At 43.5% G+C, this 27,011-nt stretch overlaps 1 protein-coding gene across 5 annotated transcripts in view; it reads right to left on the reverse strand.

The window, feature by feature from the left end:
- PPP3CA (protein phosphatase 3 catalytic subunit alpha) overlaps positions 1-27,011 on the reverse strand; it is a 191,607-nt gene that overhangs the window by 95,248 nt on the left and 69,348 nt on the right. For all 5 annotated transcript variants that reach the window (XM_035112123.2, XM_035112121.2, XM_035112124.2 and 2 more), the window contains exon 2: positions 3,983-4,183. In XM_035112123.2, the coding sequence (XP_034968014.1) occupies positions 3,983-4,183 (201 nt within the window). The remainder of the gene's footprint in view (positions 1-3,982; positions 4,184-27,011) is intronic.

A 27,011-nucleotide genomic window follows, 5' to 3' on the forward strand; every position in this document is an offset into this window, starting at 1 on the left:
TGTCTCATTGCTAAAAGCTGGTCTACTGGCACATTGGCACAGAACCAGAAACCACCACCATATTCAAATGTGATCCACAGCAGATCTACAAAGCTGTAATACAGGTGAGATTGGTGGCGGGGAAATGGACAGAGATGGGTAAGAGGATACTGGATAGCATTGCTTTCTTATGGACCATCCCAAAATCACTCTATTGACAACGGGGAGGAAGCAATATAGGCACAATCCTAAATGCTGACTATACAGCAGTTATGTTGGAGCATGAAACTGAGAGGCAGAACAGAACAGCCCTGCAACTGAACCAGTAGAAGTTCCTAATGTACAACAGGTTTTACAGCCATTTTTAGAAGGTTATCAGCCACCTTTAAAGGGAAAACAAATGAACCAACTGTGCAGAGCGTAAGAAGAACAATGATGGAGACTAGCGACCCATCTAGTTGGGTACGCGGATTCCTACAGTGACCCACCAGCTGCCTATGAGAAGTTGAGAGACAGGGTTTGAAGGCAACATCCCTTCCCATGGTTGCTTCCAACAGCTGGTGTTCAGAGGAAGTATGCTACATATGGAAGGTCAATACAGCCATCCTCAGTAAGGCTAGATTAATTATTTAGGAATTACTGAGGATTTCCCCCCCCTTCTTCATTGTTTTATGCACATCTCATTACATCCTCAGAAATGATCTGTTTACAGGAAAATATAGACTACAGAGCCATGGTTTGAAAACTAAAAGGGCACAACCCACCAGGAAATTCACCCCATAAATCCCGCTGAAATGAATGGGAGCTACACTCTGCAACTTTTACAAAACTGCCTCAATTCAACAGGGTTTCTGCAGAAGAACTTTCTGCTGAACTGCACTCTCCGAAAGGCACGCAGCGGACGAAGCAAATGCATTTCCATTCAGATACACAACCAAAAGAAGAAGACAATTAAGATAGAAAGATCAAGGCACAAATTGTTTCATGCAAATTAATGACTGGGTGGGAAAGTTCTCTCTGCCTAGGGCAAAATCGGGTTCTTTAACCAAGCACAATTCATTAATTCCCTTGGCAACGTTTTGTTGTCATTGTTTTTTCCTTTCCCCTCATTTGTTATTTCTTTTAACATTTCTTTCTCTTTTTTTGGTATTAACTGTCTTCTTTCATGAGAATCACCATTTTCCTTTTCCCATGGAAGCAAATCACCAAAGCTGCAACCCAAACTCCCCCTCCCCCTCTTAAGCTAGACTGTGCATGGCTTTGCAGGCTCAGACAGCCAGCCACCTCTGGGTCACTCCATCAGCACAGACTCTTCTTCTACCCACAGAATGGGTGACGAATCATAGAATCATAGAGTTGGAAGAGACCACAAGGGCCATCCAGTCCAACCCCCTGCCAAGCAGGAAACACCATCAAAGCATTCTTGACAGATGACTGTCAAGCCGCCGCTTAAAGACCTCCAAAGAAGGAGACCCCACCACACTCCTTGGCAGCAAATTCCACTGTCGAACAGCTCTTACTGTCAGGAAGTTCTTCCTAATGTTTAGGTGGAATCTTCTTTCTTGTAGCTTGAATCCATTGCTCCATGTCCGCTTCTCTGGAGCAGCAAAAAACAACCTTTCACCCTCTTCTATATGACATCCTTTTATATATTTGAACATGGCTATCATATCACCCCTTAACCTTCTCTTCTCCAGGCTAAACATACCTAGCTCTCTCAAGCTGGCCCTGGCTAGCATCAGGCCTGATCTGCCTCCCCAACCACCATCTGCCTGCCCCCCTTCTGGTGCTGCTGCCTCTTTGAGCTACCAGGCTGTGCATGCACTCGTGGCTCCATGCATCTTCAGTGACAGCAGCTGTTTGGATTGATGTTTAAGTGTGTGTGCTGCTCTGCTGGGTTTGGGGAATGGCATCACTGTGCACAGGTTCAGTTGTGAATGGAAAACTTGCTGGGGCAAGGACCAACCTCTGCAGCTTCTGTTTACTTTGTAAAACATTGTGTGCATTGATGACTTGATGTAAATAATATCATTGCTTAGTGGACCTCCTTATTTGGCAGATATAGGTGACCTTTTTCAGAAGAGTCCATATAAACCATCAAGAAGATGTTTCCTTATACAGTGGTACCACGCTAGACAAATGCCCTGCTAGACGAATTTTTCGCTAGACGAATGGGTTTTGCGATCGGAGGTTGCCACGCAAGACGAATTCATTTTGTGAAAAAATCGTCTAGCGAATCGCAGTTTCCCATAGGAATGCATTGAAATTCAATTAATGCGTTCCTATGGGCAAAATAATAATAATAATAATAATAATAATAATAATAATAATAATTCAATGCATTCCTATGGGATCCACAAGACGAATTTTTCGCAAAACCAATTGACTTAAATTCGTCAATTGGTTAACCAATTGAATTAAATTCGTCTTGCGAGGCACCACTGTACATATATACACACAGCCACATGCACTCAAGATACATTATCTATCATCAGGTTCTCAAAAGTCATGCAGCGCACCTTGTTACCCAGCAAGACGAACACAATATTCACCACAAAGAACAAAGACCCCACCAGTCATGTATTTCAGTCTACCAGGTGCTTAATAACCCCCCCCCCCCCGCACCATTTCTGCAGTCCCAGTAAAAGAGCACATAGAAAAGGTTTACTATTCCACTCTACATGGATGGTGGGTTGGGATCAGCACACTGGGTTACAGATTGTGCAGGCCAGAGGAAGTGAGGAAATGTGATGGTACAGGAAACAATGGAGAGGAAAGATATCAAAGTTGTAGAGGAATGCATTTCAAGTCACAACATTGCCCTCCTTCAGGGACAAATATTTTATTTTTATTTTTTATTTTTTTCATTTTTACCCCAAAGAACTGCTTAAGCAGTCTTGCGCACTATTGTCAGAAAAAAGATTTTAAAGGCTTTTTTAAGCTGACATTTTTATTCTCCCAAGCATTTGGACAGCACTAATGGTTTGGCTTTCGAGTCCTTGTTTCTGATGTTCATGCGCATGCTGGAAGAGGATGGATATTTTACATCCTTAAGTGAATCTTCGGATGAAAACTTTTAGTATAGCTGTACCTATTTTGTTCAAACAGATGTTCTATTTATATTTCATTTCTGTATTCTATTGTCTTGTAAATTGCTCTGGAGCTCCTTTGGGATTTGTGAAGTGATATATAAATTTAATTAACTAAAATAACTAAGGAGCACCTTTGAAGAAACTGGTTATGTTGCCCCATAGAAGAGCAGTTCTGTGACTTGACATAGGGCCCTAATGAAACAATTCCTGTGCACTTTCCTACCTAGAGAGCAAACGTCTTTCTGTCCCACTCAAGGCTAGTCTAATATAAAGAATAGAAATATAGAATGGACTGAACTACCCCCATTCCAATACAACAGGGATCAGAATCCTTTTTGTCAGAGGGTCATTGTGGCTACTCTAGAGTAACTCCGCTTGAGTCCAGTTTGTCTTTAAAGACTTTTATTGTGCATTGTATTTACAGTGCAGAGATAGCTTAAAACATGACCTCTCAGTCCGAAGCAGAATCCGGCAATGGCGTACGTCTGTTCCTACGCCAGCAAAGTAGTCAGGGCACCCCAAAACGCCTCCCCCTTGACCTGCGTCACGGTGCTCTCCTTAACTCTTGCACTGGAAGGAGCGATGCCCTCTCAGCCTCCTCCTGGCCAAAGTGGTACAATGGCTGTCCAGCATCCCGGAGCCCGTGCCTACATTTCTCCTCCCCTGGGCTTTCCCATCGTTCCGCACGCTGGCTGCTCTCTCCCTCCAAGTTTCTGCCTTCCCCCCTGGCTGCTTCAGACCCACTGCTGCTCCCTGTGCTTGACGAGGGGGACGTTAGGATGATGGGGGCTGGCTCCCTGTAGGGAGTCACCCTTACACTTTTTAATGCCCTTTGTGCTATGTACAATAAATGTTTTATGATCACATTGCATCAGAATTCCTGTTATTTTGCCGTTGTTATTTGTACCTACCAGTAACTGGGGCATCTATATCCAGCAAGTTTTTTTCCTGGCGGAGAATTGAAGCACCCTCTGTTATTATTCTCAAAGCAACACTCTCTTCCAGCCTTCCTTCCTTCATAAGGTGTGCCTTTAGGATATCCACACGGGGCTTTCCATCATTGTCAAACACTTCCTTTGCTGTGAGCCGATGGCTTGGAGGAAATGGGACAGCTGCAAGAACAAAGACAGATGGATTCAATACACCAAGCAAACCCATTAGTCCCAATAAAAACAAAGTTTTTTTTAAAACTACCGGTAACCAATTTGGCTTTCATAAACTTTCCGTATTTATTAGACTGTCAGGCAATAAGACTGTTTCCTCCTCTATAGTCAGTAGGCTTCTTGAGCACTTATGTATACTTTGTAATCCCTAGCAATTTAACTTTAGTTTAAAATCTTAACTAAATCCCATAAGAATAATATTTTGTTAGTTATACCCCTCCCACTTGACTGGGTTGCCCCAGCCACTCTGGCCAGCTGCTCTCATCCCACCCTGCTCTCACCCTGAAAAGACAACGATGGCTAGCCCATGCATCTTAGCTATGGGTCAGGGAAGACAGAAGGTATGTCCTTTTCAAAGCTTCGAAACCTTAACCAAAAACTACTCAAGTTCAAGATAGGTAACTGTGGCTACTATGGACTTTCCTCTTTCCCTTGGCAATGTTTGGCTCTACCAAAGGGTATTTCTTCAACCACACAAAATGCATCCAAGGTGGTAAATCACAGACCCTACAGGACGTAAGGCAGCTCTAGCAAAACATCAATAAGTGCAAACACACCGCTCTTGAAAAGACGTGTAAACTATATAAACAATTATAGACCAGCAAGGGGAAGAGAAGACTGATGGGAGACAAGAGAGCAAATAAGGGCTATCATGTAGAAGATGGAGCCAACTTGTTTGCTGTTTATCCACAGAGCTGGGCTGGAGCCCCTGGATGGAAATAACAGGGAAACAGATTTTGCTTTAACACTAGGAGAAGCTCCCTATAAGCAGTAGGGTCTGGTCTACTGTCTTAGGAGGTGGTGGGTGCGCCCTCTCTGAATGCATTTACATAGAGGCTGGGTGGACAACCCTCTCTCAGGAATGCCGTGGCTGCATCCTGCACTGTAGATCCTACAGTGAGCAGAGCTGGGCCCTACCAATGCTATAATTCTATGAGAATGACAATTCTGATGTTCTGGGCACTGACTCCAACATTAAAGATGTTCTCCCATCAAGGGTTTAGTGCAAAGCCTCCCATTGTCACACAGCAGTGATAGGCTTTACAGAACTCATGTGATACTGCCGCTTTCACTTTCTTGCTCCCAGCAGAAAAGCAAGAGAGGTGATGGTCTCAGTTTCAAGGATCAAGATGTAGCATTATCCCAGCTTAACCCCCTTTTCCCAAGCAGCTAAATTGGAGTGGCATTAGAGGCTGCCTGCCTTGCCAGCTGCAGGGTAATTATACTCATCCAAGCTGCCGCTGCTGTGGTTGGGTCAGATTAAAGAAAAGTGAATGAAAAGCTCTGGGGAGGATTCAGAACTAGTCTATCTACGATATGTATAGGCCAGCCTCACCAAATGGAGGACATCCCCAAACAAATATTTGTAAGTTCCAGAGCTACGTAGCAACAGCACTTGAAGCTTCTGCATCTTAAAGAGCCATTTCAGGTGGCACTTTCCCCCATACTGTATGGGAGTAAAGGATGCAAGCAGGGAGCCAGAGACTCATTGAAATGGTTGGCTCCTGTTTATTGAACATTTGTGCTGATTTGCTTGTACTGAGCTTATGCAGAGGTGCATCATCTTTACTGTACATAATTTAGTGTGCCTGCCTTTTCGGGATTTCTAGCTCGCTGGACTCAATGCCCTCTCTGACTTACAGAGGAATATCACCTCCAGTACATCCAAACCCAGAGTGGTCCGCGACTGGACCTAATGGTCAGGGGTCCCTTTACCTTTTTACTGGTTCTCTTATACGCCACCAGGTTTCTGTTTTGCTTGCTGTATCTGTAACTGCTATGCCCCCAAATACCAAGCACTCCACTTTACCCATCTTGGCTTGGAGGCTTCCAGCATTACTGTAGAAAATCCTGTACGCAGTCTCACTCTTTACTTGTGTTTCGACATGCAGCCTTTGGGCCTCTCTGAATTGCTATCTTGCTCCCCACACTCACAATGCCTAGTTCTACGCAATCCAAATTTTCATCCATTTTAAGCTCCTGTCGGCTTTCCTCCCCACAATCAGTTTAAAAGCTGCTCTGCCTTCTTATTTTTATTTTAAGTGCCAAAAGGTCTGGTTACTCCCTGTGCAAAGTGAAGCCAACCCCTTTCTGCATAGACCTAGCTTGTCCTAAAACATTTCCACAGTGTCAAACAAATCTAAACCGCTCCTCCGAACACCATCATTCTCACCATGCTAGGGATCGGACCATGACACCAAACTGCCTCCTCAGTGAGGAGTGGAACAGGAAAGGAAGGCAGACCAGCTGACTTAACAGGACAGAACTGAGTTTTTATTTCTCCATCATCAAGCTAAGAAGGAGGTGGCTGAGCTGCCTGCATTCTGACTTGCATCAGAATTCAGCGCTGGTTGTCCCCCGCCCCCAGTCACTGACCAAGAATCACCAGGCAGCAGCACGCTGCAGAAACAGTTAATATTTTTGTTTAGTGCTGGCTATGTCAGCATCATTGCTGATGTTCTCAACATAGTTATGGGAATAAGGTTCTTAATTAAAAACCCTCTGCGGTGCCAGCAGAGGGGAACACACCACAATTATTGGCACACATCACATGTACTGTTGTTTTCTCCTTTCACTTCCTAACATTATAACAAGACAACCTGGCTTCCAGTTAAGCTTATGCTGAACACAAGGACAATCCTTTTTCTACATGCATGCATGTATGTACACATACAAGGTCCAACGCAGATACACAGCCTGACCTGACGACTCGACTACGAACAACCATGCTGAATATTAAATTCTACAAATGTCTACGCATAAAGCAGCACGATTCTACATGAGGCATGTAGAGGCCCCATCCACACCGAGACTCGGACCTCATCTGCACTCTACATTTAAAGCAGCATTGTATCAGCTGTGGCTTCCCACAAAGAATCCTGTGAACTGCAGTTTGTTACATGTGCAGTTTGTTACGCAGAGCTACGATTCCCCAAGTTCTTGGTGAAGAGGGACTTGACAGTTAAATCACTCTGGGAATTGGAGCTCTGTGGCAGGAACAAGGGTCTCTACAACTGTCAGCACCCTTAACAATCTACAGTTCCCAGGATTCTTCGGGGGAAGGCCATGACTGTTTAATGAGGTATGCTGCTGCTTTAAATGTATAGTGCAGATGAGGCCTGATTCTCAGCTCCCTTCTACCTTTTCCAGTCGTCACTGGTCTTTCCCCCTCCCTCTTCACTGTTGTTCATAATGGCTGGTTCTGCCTTAGTCTTGGCTATCACTCTATTTAGTGATAATTGTGATAGGATATTGGACCTGGGGTGGGAATCAGCATGTATAGCAGGAACGCAGGACCACACACACACTACACACACTAAAACATAACACAACAACAAAATGGGGGGGGGGAGGGTTGGCTCACCCCACTGTTTAGCTAATGCCATCCTCAAGGATTGGAGGGATAAGACTGAGCTGGCTGGCATATTTGATTGATGCTTCTAGTGAGATTAAATGCAAAGAAGGAATCGTTTTAGCAGGGATGGACTTCTGACATCTGTTCAAAGCTTTCTACAACTGTCGGCCAATTTACAATGCAGGGAAACTACAAGTAAAGGAACTAAAACTTCTGCAAGGTACCCTATCCATTCCAACAGCTACTTCTATTTATATTTTTATTTGAAATCTGCCTTGGCTCATTGATTTATGAAACAGGAAGACTAAAACCTCTCATCCCACTATTTCAGTCAGAACTGTTGTTTTGTTTTCAGAAGTCGAAGGTTATTTATAGTTGTCACCATTTTTTTTTTCATTTTTTTAGAGCAGACCAGTAATTATGCTTCATTATCATTTAATCACATGTCTGGAGAGAAAAAACGGCAGGCTAGCATGGAATAACCACAATATTATTTTGTTTGTGACATTATGCCATATACATTTTAACATGTTTATTAATGATTGTTACTATTGGGCAAATTTATAGGCCGCTTCCTGGCATAAAGCCGTCAAAGTGATGAAAACAGAAAAAAAAATGGAATAAAACGAGGAACACGGGCTCTAAAAAGAATTAAACCATCCATACAAATTCTGAAAACAGTGAAACAATTTCACCCAATATAAAATTGCTCTTCCACAGTTGATTGGGTTAAAGCTTCCTAAACAAAAAAATGTAAACATCATCATGTTAGGTGCCTGTCTGATTTTTGCTGCTCGTTTATTCCAGAAAGCTGAAAGTTGCAATTCTAAAAGCCTGGTTTCTAGAACAGGCTAAGCACACCTATTGTACTATCAGCACAACCCCATCTGAGGAGTGCAGCTGTCAGGCAGGATCCAGTTGGAAATGGAGCACCTGAGATATTCTAGTCCCAAGTTGTTTGTTCAGGGCTTTAATTTCTAGAAGCAGGGCGTTGAAATGTGCCCAGTAGCATACTGGCAACCAGTGCAGCTCCTTCTGCACAGGTGTAATATGGTGTCAATGGGGGTACCCATTGCAGCTGCTACAATCTGCTCCAGCTGCAGCTTCCAGCTTAAGTCTAAAGCAGTGTTTCTCAAACTTTTGTTGGACTATAACTCCCATCACCATCCCTGACCACTGGTCCTGCAAGCTAGGGATGATGGGAGTTGTAGTCCAACAACAACTGGAGGCCCCAGTTTGAGAAACACTGGCTTAAGGGAAGCCCCATGTAGAGTGTTTTGCAGTAGTCCAGTCTTGAGGTCAAGGTTCAATAATACAAAGTCTAAGAAAGCCATGCTGATTTGTACCATTAAAGAGTGGTTGAGCAGCAGCGACATTGTTGCTGGGTTTCTTAAAAAGAAAACTGTGTTTGAAAACATAGCACAGTAGTGTTGCTCCAAAACTGAAAGCACTAAACAAACTGCTAACATATGCGGCTAGCCAATTAAAAATATTTTCCAGCTGCAAATGATTAACAAATTTATTAGCACAAAGGTTGTTGTTGTTGTTGTTGTTTTAAAAGGCTGAACACTTGCTTCCTGTTAACCTGGTCGCTAATAGAATCACTATATAGGCATGGTGCACCACACATTGCATTAGCATAAAGCTTATTAAAATAATAAAAACCAAATGGCATTAAAATGCAATTCATGCCAGTACCAAGAGAGGGCAGTATTAATTCCTTCACTATGCAGAGTTTAGTCACCTGGAATAACTATTCTTCCAGGTGGAAACTCTCAAAAACGGGAGAAACATGGAGAACACAACTTCCTGCAGAGCAAGCCTGCTAACTTGCTTCAGAAAACACAGCAAAGAATCCTGTTACACTTGGAAGACTAACAATGTATTGCAGCATAAGCTTTCATTTTATCAGAAGAGTGAGATGTTTTCCTTAGCTAGAAGGTACGTGGGTATAAAGTAAAAAAGGGGGAGGGGTCCAAATGGCAATAAAATGAGGGGGGGCACTCTCTGATAATCCTTGGCCAAGATTAAAATAAAGAGATCACTCCTGACAGCAGTAACTGGTGATAACAGAGCCATAAAAGTTTTGCTACGCTGATTATTTTAGAGAACTTGGACAACACAATTTTTTTAAAAAAACAAACAAACGCTTAAGGAGTAAAGCTAAAATGGCCATTTATCAGAACACTCAATAGAGGAGCAGGAAAAATGAACAAAGTCGACACGTGAAGTGGTTCTTCTAGCAGTGTTTAGCTTAGGGGTAAAGGCATACCCTCAGTGGCAGAACATCTGCTTTGCTTGCAGAAGACCCCAGATTCAACCCCTGGCATCTCCTTGTGGGGCTGGGAGAGAATTCTGTCTGAAATCCTAGAGAACCACTGACATCTATTGCGGACAGGACTAATCTATCTGGGTGAAGGTCTGACTCAGCATCAGATGGCTTCCTATGTTCCTAACTTTTTCTAAGGACAGCAGACCACCTTCTGAAAGCTTCTGCAGTGAAGAAACTCCCAGCTAGGGGAAGTTTTAGTATTCCACTTTACAAAAATCACTTTTAACTTCTTTTTGTAAATATGCAGCAGCTCTAGGGTAAAAAAAGGGGGGGGAAACAGCTCATTGGGCTGTTTAAATAGTATTTCACTATTGCACAGCACCTGAACTAGAGAAAAGGTCTAGTCATTTCTACTCAACCTGCATGTGGTATCTCCCTTAGGGATCAGAACAAAGAGGAACTCCTGGGGATTGCCTTTTAACTCTGTAGATTCTGCCCCTTGGGCTTCTGGTTCCCCAGATGATATTGCAACAAGTTGAAAACAAAGACATTTTTTCACCTCATCCTTCTTGTAAGAAACACAACCAAGTGCCACCATGTGCTCCTCACTTGAATTTCCCAGTAGCTAGCCAAAGACAACAAACAGAATTTACAATAACAGCTGAGATTAGTTGGATGTCAGGAAGAGAGTGAAAGGCAAGTGTCATTTTCTTCTTCTTCAGATTGTTTAAGCTTAATTAAGTTAGTTCATGCCAAAGAAGCCAGCCTCCCATGAGCAGGTTGTACAGATTCAACAAAGCATATTAATATTTGTGACTCGGGGTGCCTGTCCATACGTCATCTCTTGAGCCATGAGTGCCCCCACAGCAGTTTAACAAAGTCAACAGAAACGAAGCTGAACAAATACTTCCTTCTGTGCCTGTTTGCTAAAAGAGAAACACAGCAGTCTTTCAAGCAAAGTGAGCAACTCAACAAACATTTTTTACTGGCCTGTTGGTCATTTGCAACCTAAAAAGAACTGGCCAGTCAAGCTTTGCAATGCTTTCTCACTTTTTCCTGAAAGCAGCAAATACGTACCGCGGCTATTAAAAGGTAAAGGGAACCCTGACCATTAGGTCCAGACGTGACAGACTCTGGGGTTGCAGCACTCATCTCGCGTTATTGGCCAAGGGAGCCGGCATACAGCTTTACAAAGCTGCTTCTGGCAAACCAGAGCAGCACACGGAAACGCCGTTTACCTTCCCGCTGTAGCAGTACCTATTTATCTACTTGCACTTTGACATGCTTTCGAACTGCTAGGTTGGCAGGAGCTGGGACCGAGCAACAGGAGCTCACCCCATCGTGGGGATTTGAACCGCTGACCTTCTGATCGGCAAGCCCTAGGCTCTGTGGTTTAACCCACAACACCACTGCGGCTATTAGGTAGTGGCTATTTTCAAACGGGCAATGGTTGTTCCCCTTCCCCCAGAAATAATAAGCTTAGGTAGAAGCAGCATGCTTCTGCTTCCTTAATCAGGGCTTGCTATTAACCAAGATTTGAACCTGGGTTGAAACCCCTTGCCGGCATTAACTTTGAGTCCTTTTCAAATATCCCAGCTTCTCTATCACATAATCTGGTGTTCCCAGAATGGGTGGAGGCACCAGACTCAACTCCACCATTTCCATGCCTGCAACGGAGAGGTTCATGCACATGTGCACACTGTAGATGTGCAAACAAACACATGCACAGTAGGAACATCCCACTCCCTGCCTCACATCAGAAGACTTGAAAAAGGCTTTGGTTAAGAACTTTGTGTAGGAGGGCAAGAATCACAGGCTACTGTGGTCTGCACCAGCTCAATGACTCAAGCCGAACAGGATAGGACTAGCAGAGGCATGCATGATTTTGGTTTTGGTTTTTTCCTGCCCAGTAGTACCCCTGATGCACCTGAGAAGATGTAAAGAGCTAGTCTAGTTACATCCTAGTTCATCTCTAACAGACAATGCAGGCAAATGTTTAAATAGGTTTATATCCCGTATTTTTCTAACCGGGACTTGGCAGCTATGTACTGGACCCTGCTTAGCTTTGCAAATGTGCTAGCAGTTTCGCTGCTGTCCCACTAGGATGATAAAAAGCAACTCTTTCCCATACAGGGAGTTGAACCTGGGCCGCCTGGGTGAATCCTAACTGAAAGCACAATTCCCCCAAAATTTCTCCATTCCAAAATGATGTCTACTAAACCACCTGGCATTTTATAACCTTTTGAAATGTTATACCCTTAACAAATAAGTAACATCTCATGTCTACAAATGTCTTGGGCATTTGGTTCAAATATAATACTACTGAAGTAGCCAATTATCTTATTTTCCAGATTAATTCTTTTGAGATGCACATGGAGAAAAGCACTGTACAGACGGCAAATCAGTGGGGTTTTTTAAAATATAAAAATGCCATACCTGCTGCCAACTAGACATAATTAAAACATGATTTTTTTCACCTGCTCAAAAGAGAAAGATGAAGGCATATTTGCAGAGAACAATTGCTGTGAAGTAACAGCTATTTTAGACTTATTTTGCAGAGTTGCTTGTTACAGGTGACATACAGTACGTAGAAAGTGAGTCATTACAGTCCATGGTTGCTAAGAAACAGCATAGTCACAGCCCACTTATAGTAGATAAGTCTGCCAAACAAAGTGCTACACTAGAGAATTGCCCAAAGATGCATAGATGGAATACCTGTTTTCTTGTGGCTACACTGAAATGCACCATGCAGTCTGATGATACTATACAATTAAACAAATGAATAAGCAAAATCTTTATTTGACATGAAGTTTCAAAAATAAGACCAATGAACACAAAACTTGTGGAGGTTTTCCATTGGTTTTCTAGCACCATGCTCAGGCCAAAGGAAAAGAAATCTACTTGCACAGTTGTAGATAGGCAAGTAACATGTGCAGAAATGTGCATACCGTTCTAAGGAATGGAAATAAAATCATGGCCAACACAACAAGCACACACTTGATTTTGAAGATCCTTCTGACCACCATACTTGGCTGACATACTTGTTGCAAAAGGATTGAACCAAAGTTCAGTCCCCAGCATCTCCAGATGTAGCTGGGAAAGGCTCCCGGTCTTAAACCTTGCCAGTCCATGTGAACAGGACTAAAGCAGAGAGGCCAGTGGTCTGACTCAGTATAAGGCAGTCTCCTATAATCCTGCCATACACAAGACCAAAGTTCCTTGGAGTACAAGTGTCTCATCCTGACCAACAAAGTGAGCATAAGAATTATTTAAGGGGGTGGGGGACGGTTATGCTAATAAATTATGGAGCAAGACATTCCACAAGCTGCATTTGGTATTAATAAAAAGTGTGGCCTTCCCCAAACAGGTAGCCTGCTAGTGCTTTGTACTGCAACTTTAATCAGCCCCTGAAAGCGCAGCCAGTGGCCAGCGGTAGTGGGAGTTGTAGATCAACAACATCTGGAGGGCACAGGGTTGGGCTGACAAAGACTGATCTAGTCACTCAGTTCTTTATTAAGGCCTGTACCTAAAGCTCTGGTGGTTATTCTAATGCATGCTTTCTTCTTACACCAAGTGTAAATAAATTGATACAAAAATGTGTGTGTGTGTGTGTGTGTGTGTGTGTGTGTGTGAGAGAGAGAGAGAGAGAGAGAGAGAGAGAGAGAGAGAGAGAGAGAGAGAGAGAGAGAGAGAGTTTACATGCACACATGCGTAAAGAAATGACAGCTAGGGTCCAAAGAAGAGCGAACAGAATCCTGCTTAGGAAATGTAAAATTCCCTGCAGTCTCCCGTGATTCCTCCCGTGATTCACAGAGTCAGGGGACCCACTTGAATGTTTTTCAGTGTGGAACAGGAGCTGAAATCAGAGACCCCCTTTGGTGAACAGATGCATCTTTCTGCTCATGCTAGGATACCACTGGAGCCAAGCGAATGTAGATTACGTAGCCTTACATGCACACATTATCTCCTGTTTTTCATGTCAATTGTTTTGACTACGGTTATTAATAACATTTTTAAAAACCCAGGGAAACAGCCAGGCTCAACCAAAATCCCTTTAAGTGTAGACTAGCACATGCAGGATTACATCTGGAAAAGCTGATTACAACTTCCTGACCTCCATCAGTGGAATTTGCTTTTGAACTTAGTGTCCCACCCAAGTTTGTTCCATAAGCTTCCAAGCAGTGCGTTGACAGATTTTGCTTTTATTAGATATTGAACAAAGAACAACTACACTCCATTGAAAAGCCATTATAGGAACAATTAATTCAGCAGAAAGCATCGCTGGAAACACTGAACAACAGATCCCTCCCCAATAGTACCATGCTGTAATGGAAAATGCCACTGTTCTGTCAAGGTTTAGATCAGGCATAGGCAACTTTGGCTCTCCAGATGTTTTGGAACTACAACTCCCATGATCCCTAGCTAACAGGGGCAGTGGTCAGGGATCATGGGAGTTGTAGTTCCAAAACATCTGGAGAGCCAAGGTTGCCTATGCCTGGGTTTAGATGAATATACAAGTACTGAATAGAAGAACATAGGAGCTTCTTGCATAAAGCCAATAGCCCATCTAGCGCAACATCACCTAGCCAACCATAGACAGAGGAAGAGACCAATAGTGGGTCCAGTGGTCAAGAATGAGGTTACTGCAAGTGTTGCAGAGGGAAGTGAGGGGCAGATGGGGCTCGCCAATCTGGGAAGGGAGCCCATCTAGGAGAAGGAACACTCTGATCCTAAACTTTGCAGCTATACTCATTTGTGAGAAAGGTGAACCCAGAGGAAAACCCCATACTTGCTGCCTTGTGGGGCATCTTCAGAAGAAGAAAAGGCTAAGGAGTAAACCCTAAACAAATCCAGAATGGAGTCCCTAATACCGTTGGGTGGGACCTTGTACACTTCCTTCTGGCAACTTCTGCAGCCAAGCTGGTGCCAAATGTATTGCTTTGCTTTCCATCAGGGAAGCCGAGGGGGGCGGGTCTTGTCATCTGGGCAGCCCAGGACCTCCATACACATTGCCGAGGCTTGCTCCCTGGGGAGGTCACTTCGGTGCTGCTAACGTTTGGCTTCACCCCCAGAGGCACACTCCATTGTCTCTAGAGAGACACAGACGCCATCTCCCTTCAAGGTAGAGCATGGTTATCCTGGCCAATAGCCAATGATAGCCTTATTCTCCATAAACTTGTCAAATCTTCTTTTGAAGTCATCCAAGTTGGAGCCCCTCACTACTTCTTGTGGTAGTGAGTTCCACAGTTTAACTACATGTTGTGTAGTTCAGAACCATTGTTTTTGAATATGTTTTAATTATTGTTGTAAGTGGTGGTGTTTTTGCTAAAATGCACACTGCTCTAGGCTCCTTTTGAATGAAGAGAAGTATATGAACTCTAAAATTAAGTAATAGATTTCCTAGGGTTTTTCCTTTGGGGTCATTTAATCACATCCTGGGAATCTCTTTCAAGGGGTCAGTCTGCCTCAGGGCAGAAAATATTTGTCTCCTTATTAAATCCTGGCTGTACTTGAAGAGGTTCACACAGCAGGGTTTTGTCCCACGCCCCCCACCCCCTTGAAGACTCTGGAAAGCCTTCCTATAGAATCTCGTGTCCTAAGTAGGAGTTATTGCAAGATTTGATGACAAAATTGCTCTCCCACAAGAAATTGTCCTCTTCAGCAACAATCCATATTTAAATACCTCACATCTTCCAGAACAGCACACCAACTTCTTTGGTTAAGCTGGGGAAGAAATCCCCTTGCTTTCTCCTACTCACAGGCATGCCAGAAGAAGAAGGGGGGGCGTGGTTGGGGAGTATCAAAGCTTCATCCCACAGAGCCATATGTACTGGACTCTGAAACTTCAAATGAATTTCTTTCAATCTCTTCGAGAAAAAATAGCCTAAAGCACTTTGAAACATCCCCAAAACAAAACTCCTTAACAGCACTGAAGCCCAGCTCTTTTGTGATTTGCCAAATGCAAGGTGGTGGTGGTTCCCTCCCCCTCTTTCCTTTCCTTTCCCTTCCCTTTTTGGTACAGAATAACCACAGTGCTGTGACATTCAAGCCGTGTTACAATTGTTACCTGTAGCTTAATACAAGTGTTCTATGCACATTTACTTTGTATTTGAAAAGAAACAGTTTCCTGGCTCCTGATGTTTCAGGCACCATGGTGGCTCCATTTAAAAGCTAAATGTTTGACATTTTACAGCTCAGAAAAGGTTTGGGAAAATGTAAGCTAATTACACAGGTCCAACTGTACCTAGTTAAACTCCCACTGAGCGTTCCAGGAGTGTGTGGGCAGTTCTGTGTAGGTAGGAGTAAAGTTGTTGCTGATTTCACCATGGCACAGCACGAGCTATGCAACCTTCTTATGACTTAGCTGTTCAACCATTTTATTTGAATATCTCAATCAGCAATGAGGAAACAACTTGGAAAGAAAACAGAATAATGGTTCCAGGCTACAAAAGAACACAAAACTCCTACCCCTGTACAGCATCTTTACAAAATAAATGAAAGAAGCACATTTTTGCCTCTGAGTCACGTTTCATAGCTATGTGAATACGGCAACTTTCTTTGCAATTTCCTCCATGGGTCTTATTTCCTTACTCTATTAGTATTGTGATCACCTCCTCTCCGATACAAGGCAACCAAGGTCCTCAGGTTGCTATGCTGATTAAGTGACTTTAGCTTCCCTTCTTGTTTTCCGTGTACAAGGACTATCTGTAGCTTCATTTCTCAGCACACAATGTGTGTCTCATCACCAAGACTGTCCAGCTGGTAATGATGAGCAACACATTCTACCAGGGGAGACCTTGCACACAAACTTTCATATTTCTACCAATAAGCAAAATAAGTCACCCCTTGCTTCCTGCCACCCCCTGGCCTCCCGCAATCAGAACACAGATAAGACCCATCGATTCAAGGTACAAGAAAGGAGACTCTGATTAAACATCAGAAAGAACTTTCTTACTGTAAGAACTGTTCTACAGTGGAACAGACTCCTTGGAAGGTGGGGGACTCTCCTTCCTTGGAGGTTTTAAGCAGAGGTTGTATAGCAATCTGCCAGGGATGCTTCAGTGAGATTCCTGCATTGTAGGGGGTTGGAATAGATGGTCCTTCCAACTCTATGATTCTATGATTCTAAGACAATGCAAAATTTATTGAAAGCCTCTGCATCTCAGGGTCAGTAATGTCTCAAGTACGATGAGCAAGAGCTAAACATGCATGATGGCTTCTATAAAAACAAGGAATACAGTGGTGCCTCGCTTAACGAATGCCCTGCTTAACAAAATTTCCACTTAACGAAAGGATTTTTCGAGCGGAGGTTGCCTCGCTAGACGAATTCGTTTTACGAAAAATTCATCTAGCGAATCACTGTTTCCCATAGGAATGCATTAAAATTCAATTAATGCGTTCCTATGGGCAAAAAAAAAAAAATCGAAAAAAATTCAATGCATTCCTATGGGATTCGCTAGACGAATTTTTCGTTATAAGTAAAGACCCGTGGAACGAATTAAATTCGTCTAGCGAGGCACCACTGTAGTCAGTGTACAATAGGGAACTGCAAGGCTTAGTTTACTGCTTTTTCTAGAATCATACCCTACATTTGCCTTTGATTGAATCCATCACCAATCTGAGGAAGCTCACAAATTATTTTTGCAACTCTGACCCAGTTCATATCCATTCATTCTAGGGGAGGAGGGAAACATGAGCCACTAATGAGAACATTATCCCATAGCCTAACCTTACAGGATCTTCATTCCACAAGGTCTAACCAATTACCATGTTAGTAAGAGAAGGAAGGAAAGTATTCCACAACCACGGTTACAGAACATTATGTATGAGGAATGACAACCACTCAATTTTCTCTATTCTCATAAAATGCTGTAATAAGCAAATCCCAGTGACTTTCTGTCCCCCCCCCGTTGCCCCGCCCACACTCAATCCATTGATCCTAACACACTTAACAACTAGAATAGCAACCTGAACTGAAAATTGGGGGAGAAAAGGTTTAAGTCTGAATCCACTTCATGGTACTGGGACAAGTTTTGACCACGTGCAGGAATGAGGTACAAGAAAGAAACTATTGAAGGACAGAAAACCAAGATATACCCTACCTGAAAAATATGAGAATAAGGATGAGATAAATTCTACTTTGCACCTAATTTCACAGCTGTATTGTGGATAACAAGAAGCCAATATCACACAAGATTAATAATGTAAACAGCATGGGGAGAAAATGGAACCAGCTGTATCAACTCACAATAAAACTGTGTATTTTAAGTTTTTTCCTTTTGTGGCAAAGAACTGAAACGATCAAAAGCAAATTCCTCCTGTCCCTGTTACCCAGCATCTAAACCCAACTACTTTATCAAAGTGCTTTAATCATTAGCTTTAGTGCAATGCAACCATATTTCATAGGAACATAATAGGCTGAGCTGTTATGCCAATCAGACCAAAGGTCCATCTAGCACAGTATTGTCAAAATTCCTGAAAGTGGCTTTCCAGAGTCTCAGGCAGAGTTCTTTGTCAGTCCCACCTGTAGATACCCAAGACCCCTTCATTGTTATGGGTGTTTTAGTTGAGATTCCTACACTGCAGGGGGTTGGGCTCAGTGACCCACAGGGTCCATTCCAACTCTACAATTCTGTGATTCTATGTCCTCTACTACTGAGCTTATGCCCCTTCACCATTCATTAGTCCATTAGAAATCAACATATATTGGAAATAGTGAAGGAGCACACTGTAGCACTGGTTTGACATGCCTTCAGAGAACGCAAACCTCAGCTGTTAAAGCAGCTGCTAAACCTATCAATTTTCAGATCAGTTATGCACAAGCAGCACAACGTGGGTTTCCCAAGCATACTGTCCCAGTCGGCTTCTACTCCTTTTTCTCGTGCCCAGTCTCAACCTATGAAATCCTTTAGCTAGCTGTTCTTCAGCACCTTGCACCTTCTACTCAAAAGGTGGGGATTCAAGTCACATATTGACTTTCCAGCAAGGATAAAGTTAAATGCATAGGATGGTACTTAACTAAGTTTCACTTTTAGAGCCACTGAAATAAATGGACCTAACTTTGTTATTTCAGGGGTAGGCAACCTAAGGCCCGGGGGCCGGATGCGGCCCAATCATCTTCTAAATCCGGCCCGTGGACGGTCCAGGAATCAGCATGTTTTTACATGAGTAGAATGTGTTCTTTTATTTAAAATGCATCTCTGGGTTATTTGTGGGGCATAGGAATTCATTCATATATTTTTTTCAAAATATAGTCCGGGCCCCCACAAGGTCTGAGGGACAGTGGACCGGCCCCCTGCTGAAAAAGTTTGCTGACCCCTGGGTTATAACCTGGTATTGTCATTTGGGCAGCCCAGGATCTCCATATACACTGCCCAGGCCTGCACCCCAGAGAGGTCACTTTGGTGCTGCTAATGGAGCAAAACAACACAGGCGGAAGGAGTAAGAAGTTACTGCTGTCAGCAGCCATAGCAGGCACTGCGTCTTTACCCTCAGAGGCGCACTCTATTGTCTCTCAAGACAGACTGATGCCAACAACAAAATTCCACATTCAGTTCCAACTACCCTGTTTCTCATATTTTAAGACATACCCATAAAATAAGCCATAGCAGGATTTTTAAGCATTCAAGGAATATAAGCCATACCCCGAAAATAAGACATAGTGATAGGCGCAGCAGCAATGCCGGCCGCGGCAGGAGGAGGAAAAAAAATAAGACATCCCTTGAAAATAAGCCATAGTGTGTATTTTTGAGAAAAAAATAAATATAAGACATGTCTTATAATATGAGAAACACGGTAGGAGGAAGTCGTCCCCTCCCTCAGAGGCTCCTAAACACCAGTGACACTTCCATAGCTGCCAAGTTTTCCCTTTTCTCGCGAGGAAGCCTATTCAGCATAAGGGAAAATCCCTTTAAAAAAGGGATAACTTGGCAGCTATGCACTTCTAGGTCGGCCTGAATATATAGTATGATCCAGACAGGGATGCCCTTAACTATGTGGCCTACATGAAACCCAAAGAGCCTAGAAAAAGCAGTGGGGGAAATCCTGGGATATTTTTTTCTATGCTTAATTTGCATGTACTAACTTGCACTGGAAAAAATTGATGCCCTAAAGAGTGATCTAATCTAGCATGCTTTGTTTTACTTGTATTTAGGAAACAAAGCTAAAAACAAAGCTCCACCTATGCCAATATTCCGGATCAGTTCGTCAGCTCAAGTTAATTATTTCTACCCTGTTTTATTTCCAGGATCTGCATGACCTCTATAGCAAGGATTTCTAAAACTGTATCTCTCTAATGTCGTGGGTGTGGATCTCAATTGGTATCACCTTGCCACCTATAGCTGATTATCTCATGTTATGACTGTTATCTCATGACGTGTGCTAATAAATCTCATTAGAAAGATTTATGGAAGATGGAAGTTGAAGCTGTCCAATGATAGAAATTTCAATCCAGAGTGGAGCTAAACTTTTTGAAGACCTCTGTCAAGTTTCTATTTCTCGGGTCCAATGCAAGAAGCCACATGGGTTGCCATCACGTTGCCATCACTTCAGCATTGTCCCTACCCTTTTGTGCTTCATAGTCCCATGATTTTTCAATTGCACATAATTTTGGAGGTATAGCTAAGCAGCACCCATAAGTCTCTCTGTAATCTGTGGTTTGGGTTTCACAGCAGCACAGGAAAGCTTGGAAATACCACAGTGGCCAGCAGCTTTCCTCTAGTACACAACCTATTCTGAATTACAGGTTTCTTGTGGACTTTTCTTTTGGCACCTCACATTTAAAACCCTGTCTAGAAGTCGATTGAAAGAAGAAGCAAGCATCCAGACTTCTCAGGTTCAAAATATGGGAGAAAAGGTGAGGTGAGGTTGCAAAATAAAGAAGAATTCTGCTAGTAGGATGGCCAATTATGCATCATCAAAAATGAGGAAACACATAAAAGAGAGATAATTTAAAAGCAAAAGAAGAGCCAATGGCAACAGCACTCTGCTCACCTGTAATTCCCAGCAACTGGTACTCAGCGGAATACTGGCTTTGACAGGGGAGGTAATTTTGCATTTTTAAATGTATAGGCAAATTTAGTATAGGTGCAAATTTAGACATAATTACTATAATTTAAATTTGCTGTTGTTTAGTCGTTTAGTCATGTCCGACTCTTCGTGACCCCATGGACCAGAGCACGCCAGGCACTCCTGTCTTCCACTGCCTCCCGCAGTTTGGTCAGACTCATGTTGGTAGCTTCGAGAACACTGTCCAATTTAAACAGAGCTACAATATATCTCATCATAATGACTTGAACCTGGTGACCTCTGTGCCTGCTAACTCTGCTATCCAGGTGCAATTGCTGATAGGCAGCTTCAAAGCCCCATCCCATACAAATGCCTACAGATTTGCATGACCCTACAGATTCATACAGCACTGCTTTTCCCAGGGCACTTGAGGCTCCAGTTTCAAACTGCTCAGCGGCACATGGCTGCCAGGCCTTGGCTTGGCTTTGTAAAAAAAAAAAAAAAAGGAAGACCAAAAACCACTCAGAGACCTTATTGAATTTTAGGTATCCACCCCCCATATACCCCCACATGAAGAGTCTTTCACAGCATCCATTTTACCAGACATGCAAACAAAGCTCTGTCCAGGGAAAAGTTAAGGCATGTGGCCTATATCCAAGGCACCTAAAAAGACTATGATGTCAATGCTTTGTTTTTGCTCACAAGATGAAAAGTTTTGTGAGTCAACAGCAAGCTTCTGCAAATGAAGATTCCTAGCGGGGTGGGGGGTAGGGAGGCAGTACTCTCCTCCTTATGCTTGCTTTCCCTTAAAAATAGGGTTGCCAGGCTCAATAGAGGAAAGGACCTGTGCCTTTAATTGCCCTGCTTTCTTTTGAGTCTGGAAACCTTAAAGAGAAACCAGCAGACCCTTTGCTTGGAAATTAAACAAAAGGTCTGCTGGTTTCTCTTTAAGGTTTCCCGACTCAAAAGAGAGCAGGGCAATTAAAGGCACAGAAGTCCTGTCCTCTATTGAGTCTGGCAACCCTACTTTTTTTAAAAAAAGGTACTCCTTTTTATATATGAAGTACTTATCATTACAGTGAATGCTAGATGCCAGCTTCCGCAGCCCGTGCTTTGACTTATACTAACCACAGCTCCAAGAGCCCCCCCCTCCCCTTCTGATAATCCTTTTTGGGGAGAAATACAATATTATTGATTTGTTTTGTAGAAGAGGGTCCCTTCCAGTAAGGCATGACCATAATGCACCTCTAGTAACACATTCCTCTGCAGTATGTGTGTGGGTGGAGCTGTAATATTAGCATTTGTGGGAACATACTCCTTTGAATTAAGCTTGGGCTGCTTTCCTTCCAGCAAAAAAGAAGGGTGTACTGGAAGATTTTAAATGCATGAGAAAGCCCACACACAAGAAAGGTCTATGAATGCTAATTGCTGTACCGAGAAAGTTAAGAACATTTATATTTGGGATATATGAAATGCAATGGAAAGGGTTCATATTTTCTTGGCGCTGGGGGAAATTTGCTCATGCAGCAAATAGGATTACTCTAGCTCTTGAGCTGAATTATTGGACGAAAACTCCAAAGTGCCTATGGCCTCCTAAGGTAGCTTACAGACTGTATGCCCGTGTCTTTTTTGGGGGGGGGGGAGACAAAGGGTATACTTTATTTTATCAGCTGTAGCAATATGGTGAAAGAAGGCTATCATTACGGTAAATTCAATTGCATCAAATAAAACAGTGAGGCAAAGTACAGTGGTACCTCTACTTACGAATAACTCTACTTATGAATGTTTCTACTTACGAACGGAGCTCCGTCCGCCATCTTGGATGTGGTTTAGATAGGATTTTTTCTACTTACGAATTTTTAGATAGGGTTGCTTCGACTTATGAATTTTTTCTCCCAATGCATTCCTAAGGGATTCGACTTACAATTTTTTTCGACTTACAAATGTGCATTCGGAACGCATTAAATTCGTAAGTAGAGGTACCATTGTATATGTATGTGCATATGATGCAACAACCTATCTTGTCCGAGCTTCAATCGCCACACACAACTGTTTACACTGGGGGTGCCTAATGATTTCTGAAAGCAAGTGTGGTGTAAGATGTTGGAACACTGGTCTAGTGGTGAGGAGAACCAGATTCAAATTCCTGCTCAGCTAGCTCACTGGGCCAGTCACTAATACTCATTCTAACCTACCTCACAGGGTTGTTAGGAAGATGAGGGAGGGTGGGCTGTGCTATAATGTAGGCTGTACTCAACTTCTCAAGGAGAAGATAAACCTGCTGCTGCTGCTGCTGCTTCCTCCACCACCCCAAGAGGAATGCAATAGTTTGAGGTGGTTGTTGTTCTTCCCAACCACTGGGGCAGGAGGAGGCTACATGGGCACTATGGGCGTTCAGCTACGATTTATGACTGCAACCAAGGGAAGGGATGGGTTAAGGCTGGGAGGTGAAAGATGAGAAAGCATGTGTGAATCAGAGGATGGATAGATTTGGGCTTAGTGTGGGAGTGTAAAGTTACTTCATTTAAATTCAAGAGAAGAAAGTCGGGAAAAGATGCACCTGAACTTCTCTACTTCCAAGACATAATTGTAGAACGAATTACCATAAGGGGGATAAGAAAGGGGTAGTGTTAGAACAGTATTTCCTAACCATCCATACATTTTGGAATATAACTCCCATCAGCCCCAGCCAGACCTTGTTTTTTTTTCTTTTAAAAGATTATTAGTTGATAAATCTGCTTTTCATGTCTTTGATTAAATTTAGATCAATTTTCACATTATCAAAACCTCAGTACTATCTAAGGCAGCATGAGAGAACTTTTAAACAGGCCATCTTTAATATTTTCTTTTTCAATCCCTAACACATTACAACACCTGAACCATTATAACATTAAAAAAAAACACCCAAAGCTTCCTTAATTCTCATCCTCTCCCCTTAACATTTTCATTCACTGATTGACATTAGTCTTCATTAATCAAGAAAAAAAATTGTCACCTGCCAACTAACACTCCCAGTCCTAAAAGAAATGTATACCTAGAACCGAATGGATTCTAACAAAACACGAATGGTGACAAAAATGATGCTTGCATCAATATGAGGATATTCAAAGGGCCAGTGTAAGAATTTTGGCAGTCCCACGAAGAGATTTTGTGTAAGATTATACTGGGCTTTAAACTAAAGCACACAACGTGGGATCGTTAACCAAAACAGCATCACCTTTGAAGTAAAAACATAACTTCACGTGTGTCTCATTTCTCATTTTGAGTAAAACTGAAATGGATGTATCTACCTCACAAGGAGAACACAAAACACAATTTCAGCTATCCTGAAAATTGTGGGTCCAATTTAATTGTTTTTATTTTTTGCAACGAAAACAGACTCCACGTACAGCTGCCAGCTTGTGTTTACTCAGCACCCAAGAGCCACCCATCACCTGCAAGGTATTGCACTATTAATTCCTAAGGGACTCTTTAGGCAAGAAAGGTGGCAAACATTTTTCTTCTTCTCCTTTTTCTTTTTTGCTACCCTGATTACAGCATCTGATATGGAGGTGAGCAGTGCTAGGTGCAAAATATTTCTAGACTGAGAAAAACAAATGATTCTTGGTCAGTGGAGAATCTGTGACCCTGAAGGTGTTACAGTGAAACCTCGGAAGTCAAACACCTGTAAACTTGAACGTTTTGGCTCCTGTACGATCGAAAACTGGAAGTGATTGTTCTGGTTTTCAAATGATTTTCGGAAGCCGAACACCCGGCGCAACTTCTTCAGCTTCCAATTGGCTGCAGGATGCTCCTGCAGCCAATGGGAAGCCGCACCTTGGAAGTCAAACGTTTTGGAAGTTGAACGGACTATTGGTCTTGCTGGCTGGGGGTGATGGGAATTGGAGTCCCACAAGATCAGGTTCCGCCATCCCTATTTAAGGCAGCTAAGAAATCATGCCTCTGGAACTTCCCCACCTTACCCCAATTTAAATAATAAGTACTGTATTTCCACAAAAGCATGAAACATTCTTAAGATTTTAAATCCCCTCCCTACCATAACAGTGCTTCTCTTTTAGTGATGTTGACTTGGGTGCAAAACACCTGCTCACTGCCAACAAATGGTTCCTACGAAGCACACAATTAATATATCTCTTCACCCTGCACTGCAACCAATATTCGACACCTCAGATTCTCAGTAGGTCAGAGCAGTGTTTCCCAAACTTGGGTCTCCAGCTGTTTTTGGACTACAACTCCCATCATCCCTAGCTAGCAGGACCTGTGGTCAGGGATGATGGGAATTAAAGTCCAAAACACCTGGAGATCCAAGTTTGGGAAACAATGGGTTAGAGCAGGCATCCCCAAACTTCGGCCCTCCAGATGTTTTGGACTACAATTCCCATCTTCCCTGACCAGTGGTCAGGGATCATGGGAGTTGTAGGCCAAAACATCTGGAGGGCCAAAGTTTGGGGATGCCTGGGTTAGAGGAAGAAATGAAAATGAAATACTAAAAAGTAGTATTGCTGAACCCGATTTAAATATGAAACAGCTCTGAGCATGTGGAGTTTCACTCAGCATCATCATTGCTACAGAAATAAATGGAGCCTGTGAGCCTGCTGCCCCAATGCAGAACCCATTTAATTGAGGATTAGCACCATGATGTTGCAGAAAAGGATGGTTTCCTTAATTTTTACTTACTTATTTATTTATTTCATAAAATTTACATGCCGCTTGATTGTTAAAAAGAAAAAAACGACCCTCAAAGCGGTTTACAAAAAGATAAGACTAAATTGAGAAAAATTCACATCCACACTTTAAAACATGCAAAAGTTAAAATACTAAAACAGATTAAAATGACCTCACCTTTCTAAGCATCTGGGTAGGCTTGTTTAAACAATAAGTTTGTTTTGCTTTTGTTTGTTTTTTCAAGGTGCTGAAAAGAGTACAGTGAATGTGCCTGCCTGGTCTCAGCAGGCAGGGAGTTCCAAAGTAAAGGTGCTGCCACACTAAATGAATGAGGAATGGGCATTACGTGGCCACCTGTAGTATCTTTAATAGTAAAACTGTAATTGTACGCATGCCTGGCTGGCTGGCTTCCGCCCTCCCCCAGATTATAAAAAGAATTAAGAAAAGATGGCACAGAATCAAGCACCAGGCACTGGTGGGCTTGGACATGCTCCAGCCACTCTAGGTGCTGAAACCAGTCCTGTCTCTGCCACATGCTGCCCTCTGGGTGGTCATTTGAGGCTCTAGACCCAAGCTGCACTGCTGGGTTGGTGGTCATGGGCGTACCCAGGATCAAAACTAGGGGGGGGGCAAGGGGAGGGGCCAAGGCACGGAAGGGGAGGGGCCACAAAGTGGGCGGGGAAAGTGCAGTCAGAGGCGCCGGGCTGATGGGCAGAGGCGGAGCACAGCCCGACAGAGCGCACCGTGGCGCGACCTCCCTCCAGCTGGGAGATTGAGAGAGAGATTGAGAGAGAGAGAGAGAGATCTGGAACCGCGCAGACGCCCCTCTCTCCTTGCAACCCTGTTCTCAGCAACTGCCGACCCCTGCACGGTTTTGCATGCGGGCAGATGACGGAGCCAAGCTCCTCCCGCTGCCTCGCGATGGCCCAATTGAAAAGACCCTGGCCAAAGGCGGGCGCCTTTGTCACAGAGAGGAAAGCTGGGGAGGCGCCGGCAATAGTGCAGCCGCCGCTGCTCCAGGAAAGGGGGCAGCAAGGCAGGAGTTCGCCAGGGCAGGAAGGCCCCCCTGCCGCGCTCCCTGGTTCCCCGCCGTGCTTGGCCTTGCCTGAGGGCGCGGCGGGAATGGCGAACTCGCGCTCCGCCGGGCTGTGCTCCCCGCGGTGGGTACGCCCTTGTGGGGGGGGGCAGCTGGCTTCTAGAGTAGGGCAGCTGCCCTAACTTGCCCCGTGGTGGGTACGCCCTTGTTGGTGGTCCTTTGCCTTAGGAGACAGTCTGTGTAGCTGCTGCCCTTCCCGCAGCCAACCTCCTCCTCAGCTCAGAAGGCTTGAAATCCCCTCTGCTCAGGGAGAGCCTTCTCAGCTTTCCAACACAGGCTCCTCAGGTTTCAGACCAATTTCTCCACAGCAGGGTTCAACCATCACCTTGTTTCAGCCAGCAGTCAGCCTCTCGTCACTCCTGGGTTTTCTGCTAGCTGGCCA

The sequence above is a fragment of the Zootoca vivipara genome, chromosome 9 (genome assembly GCF_963506605.1).
Source record: "Zootoca vivipara chromosome 9, rZooViv1.1, whole genome shotgun sequence".
NCBI lineage: Eukaryota > Metazoa > Chordata > Lepidosauria > Squamata > Lacertidae > Zootoca > Zootoca vivipara.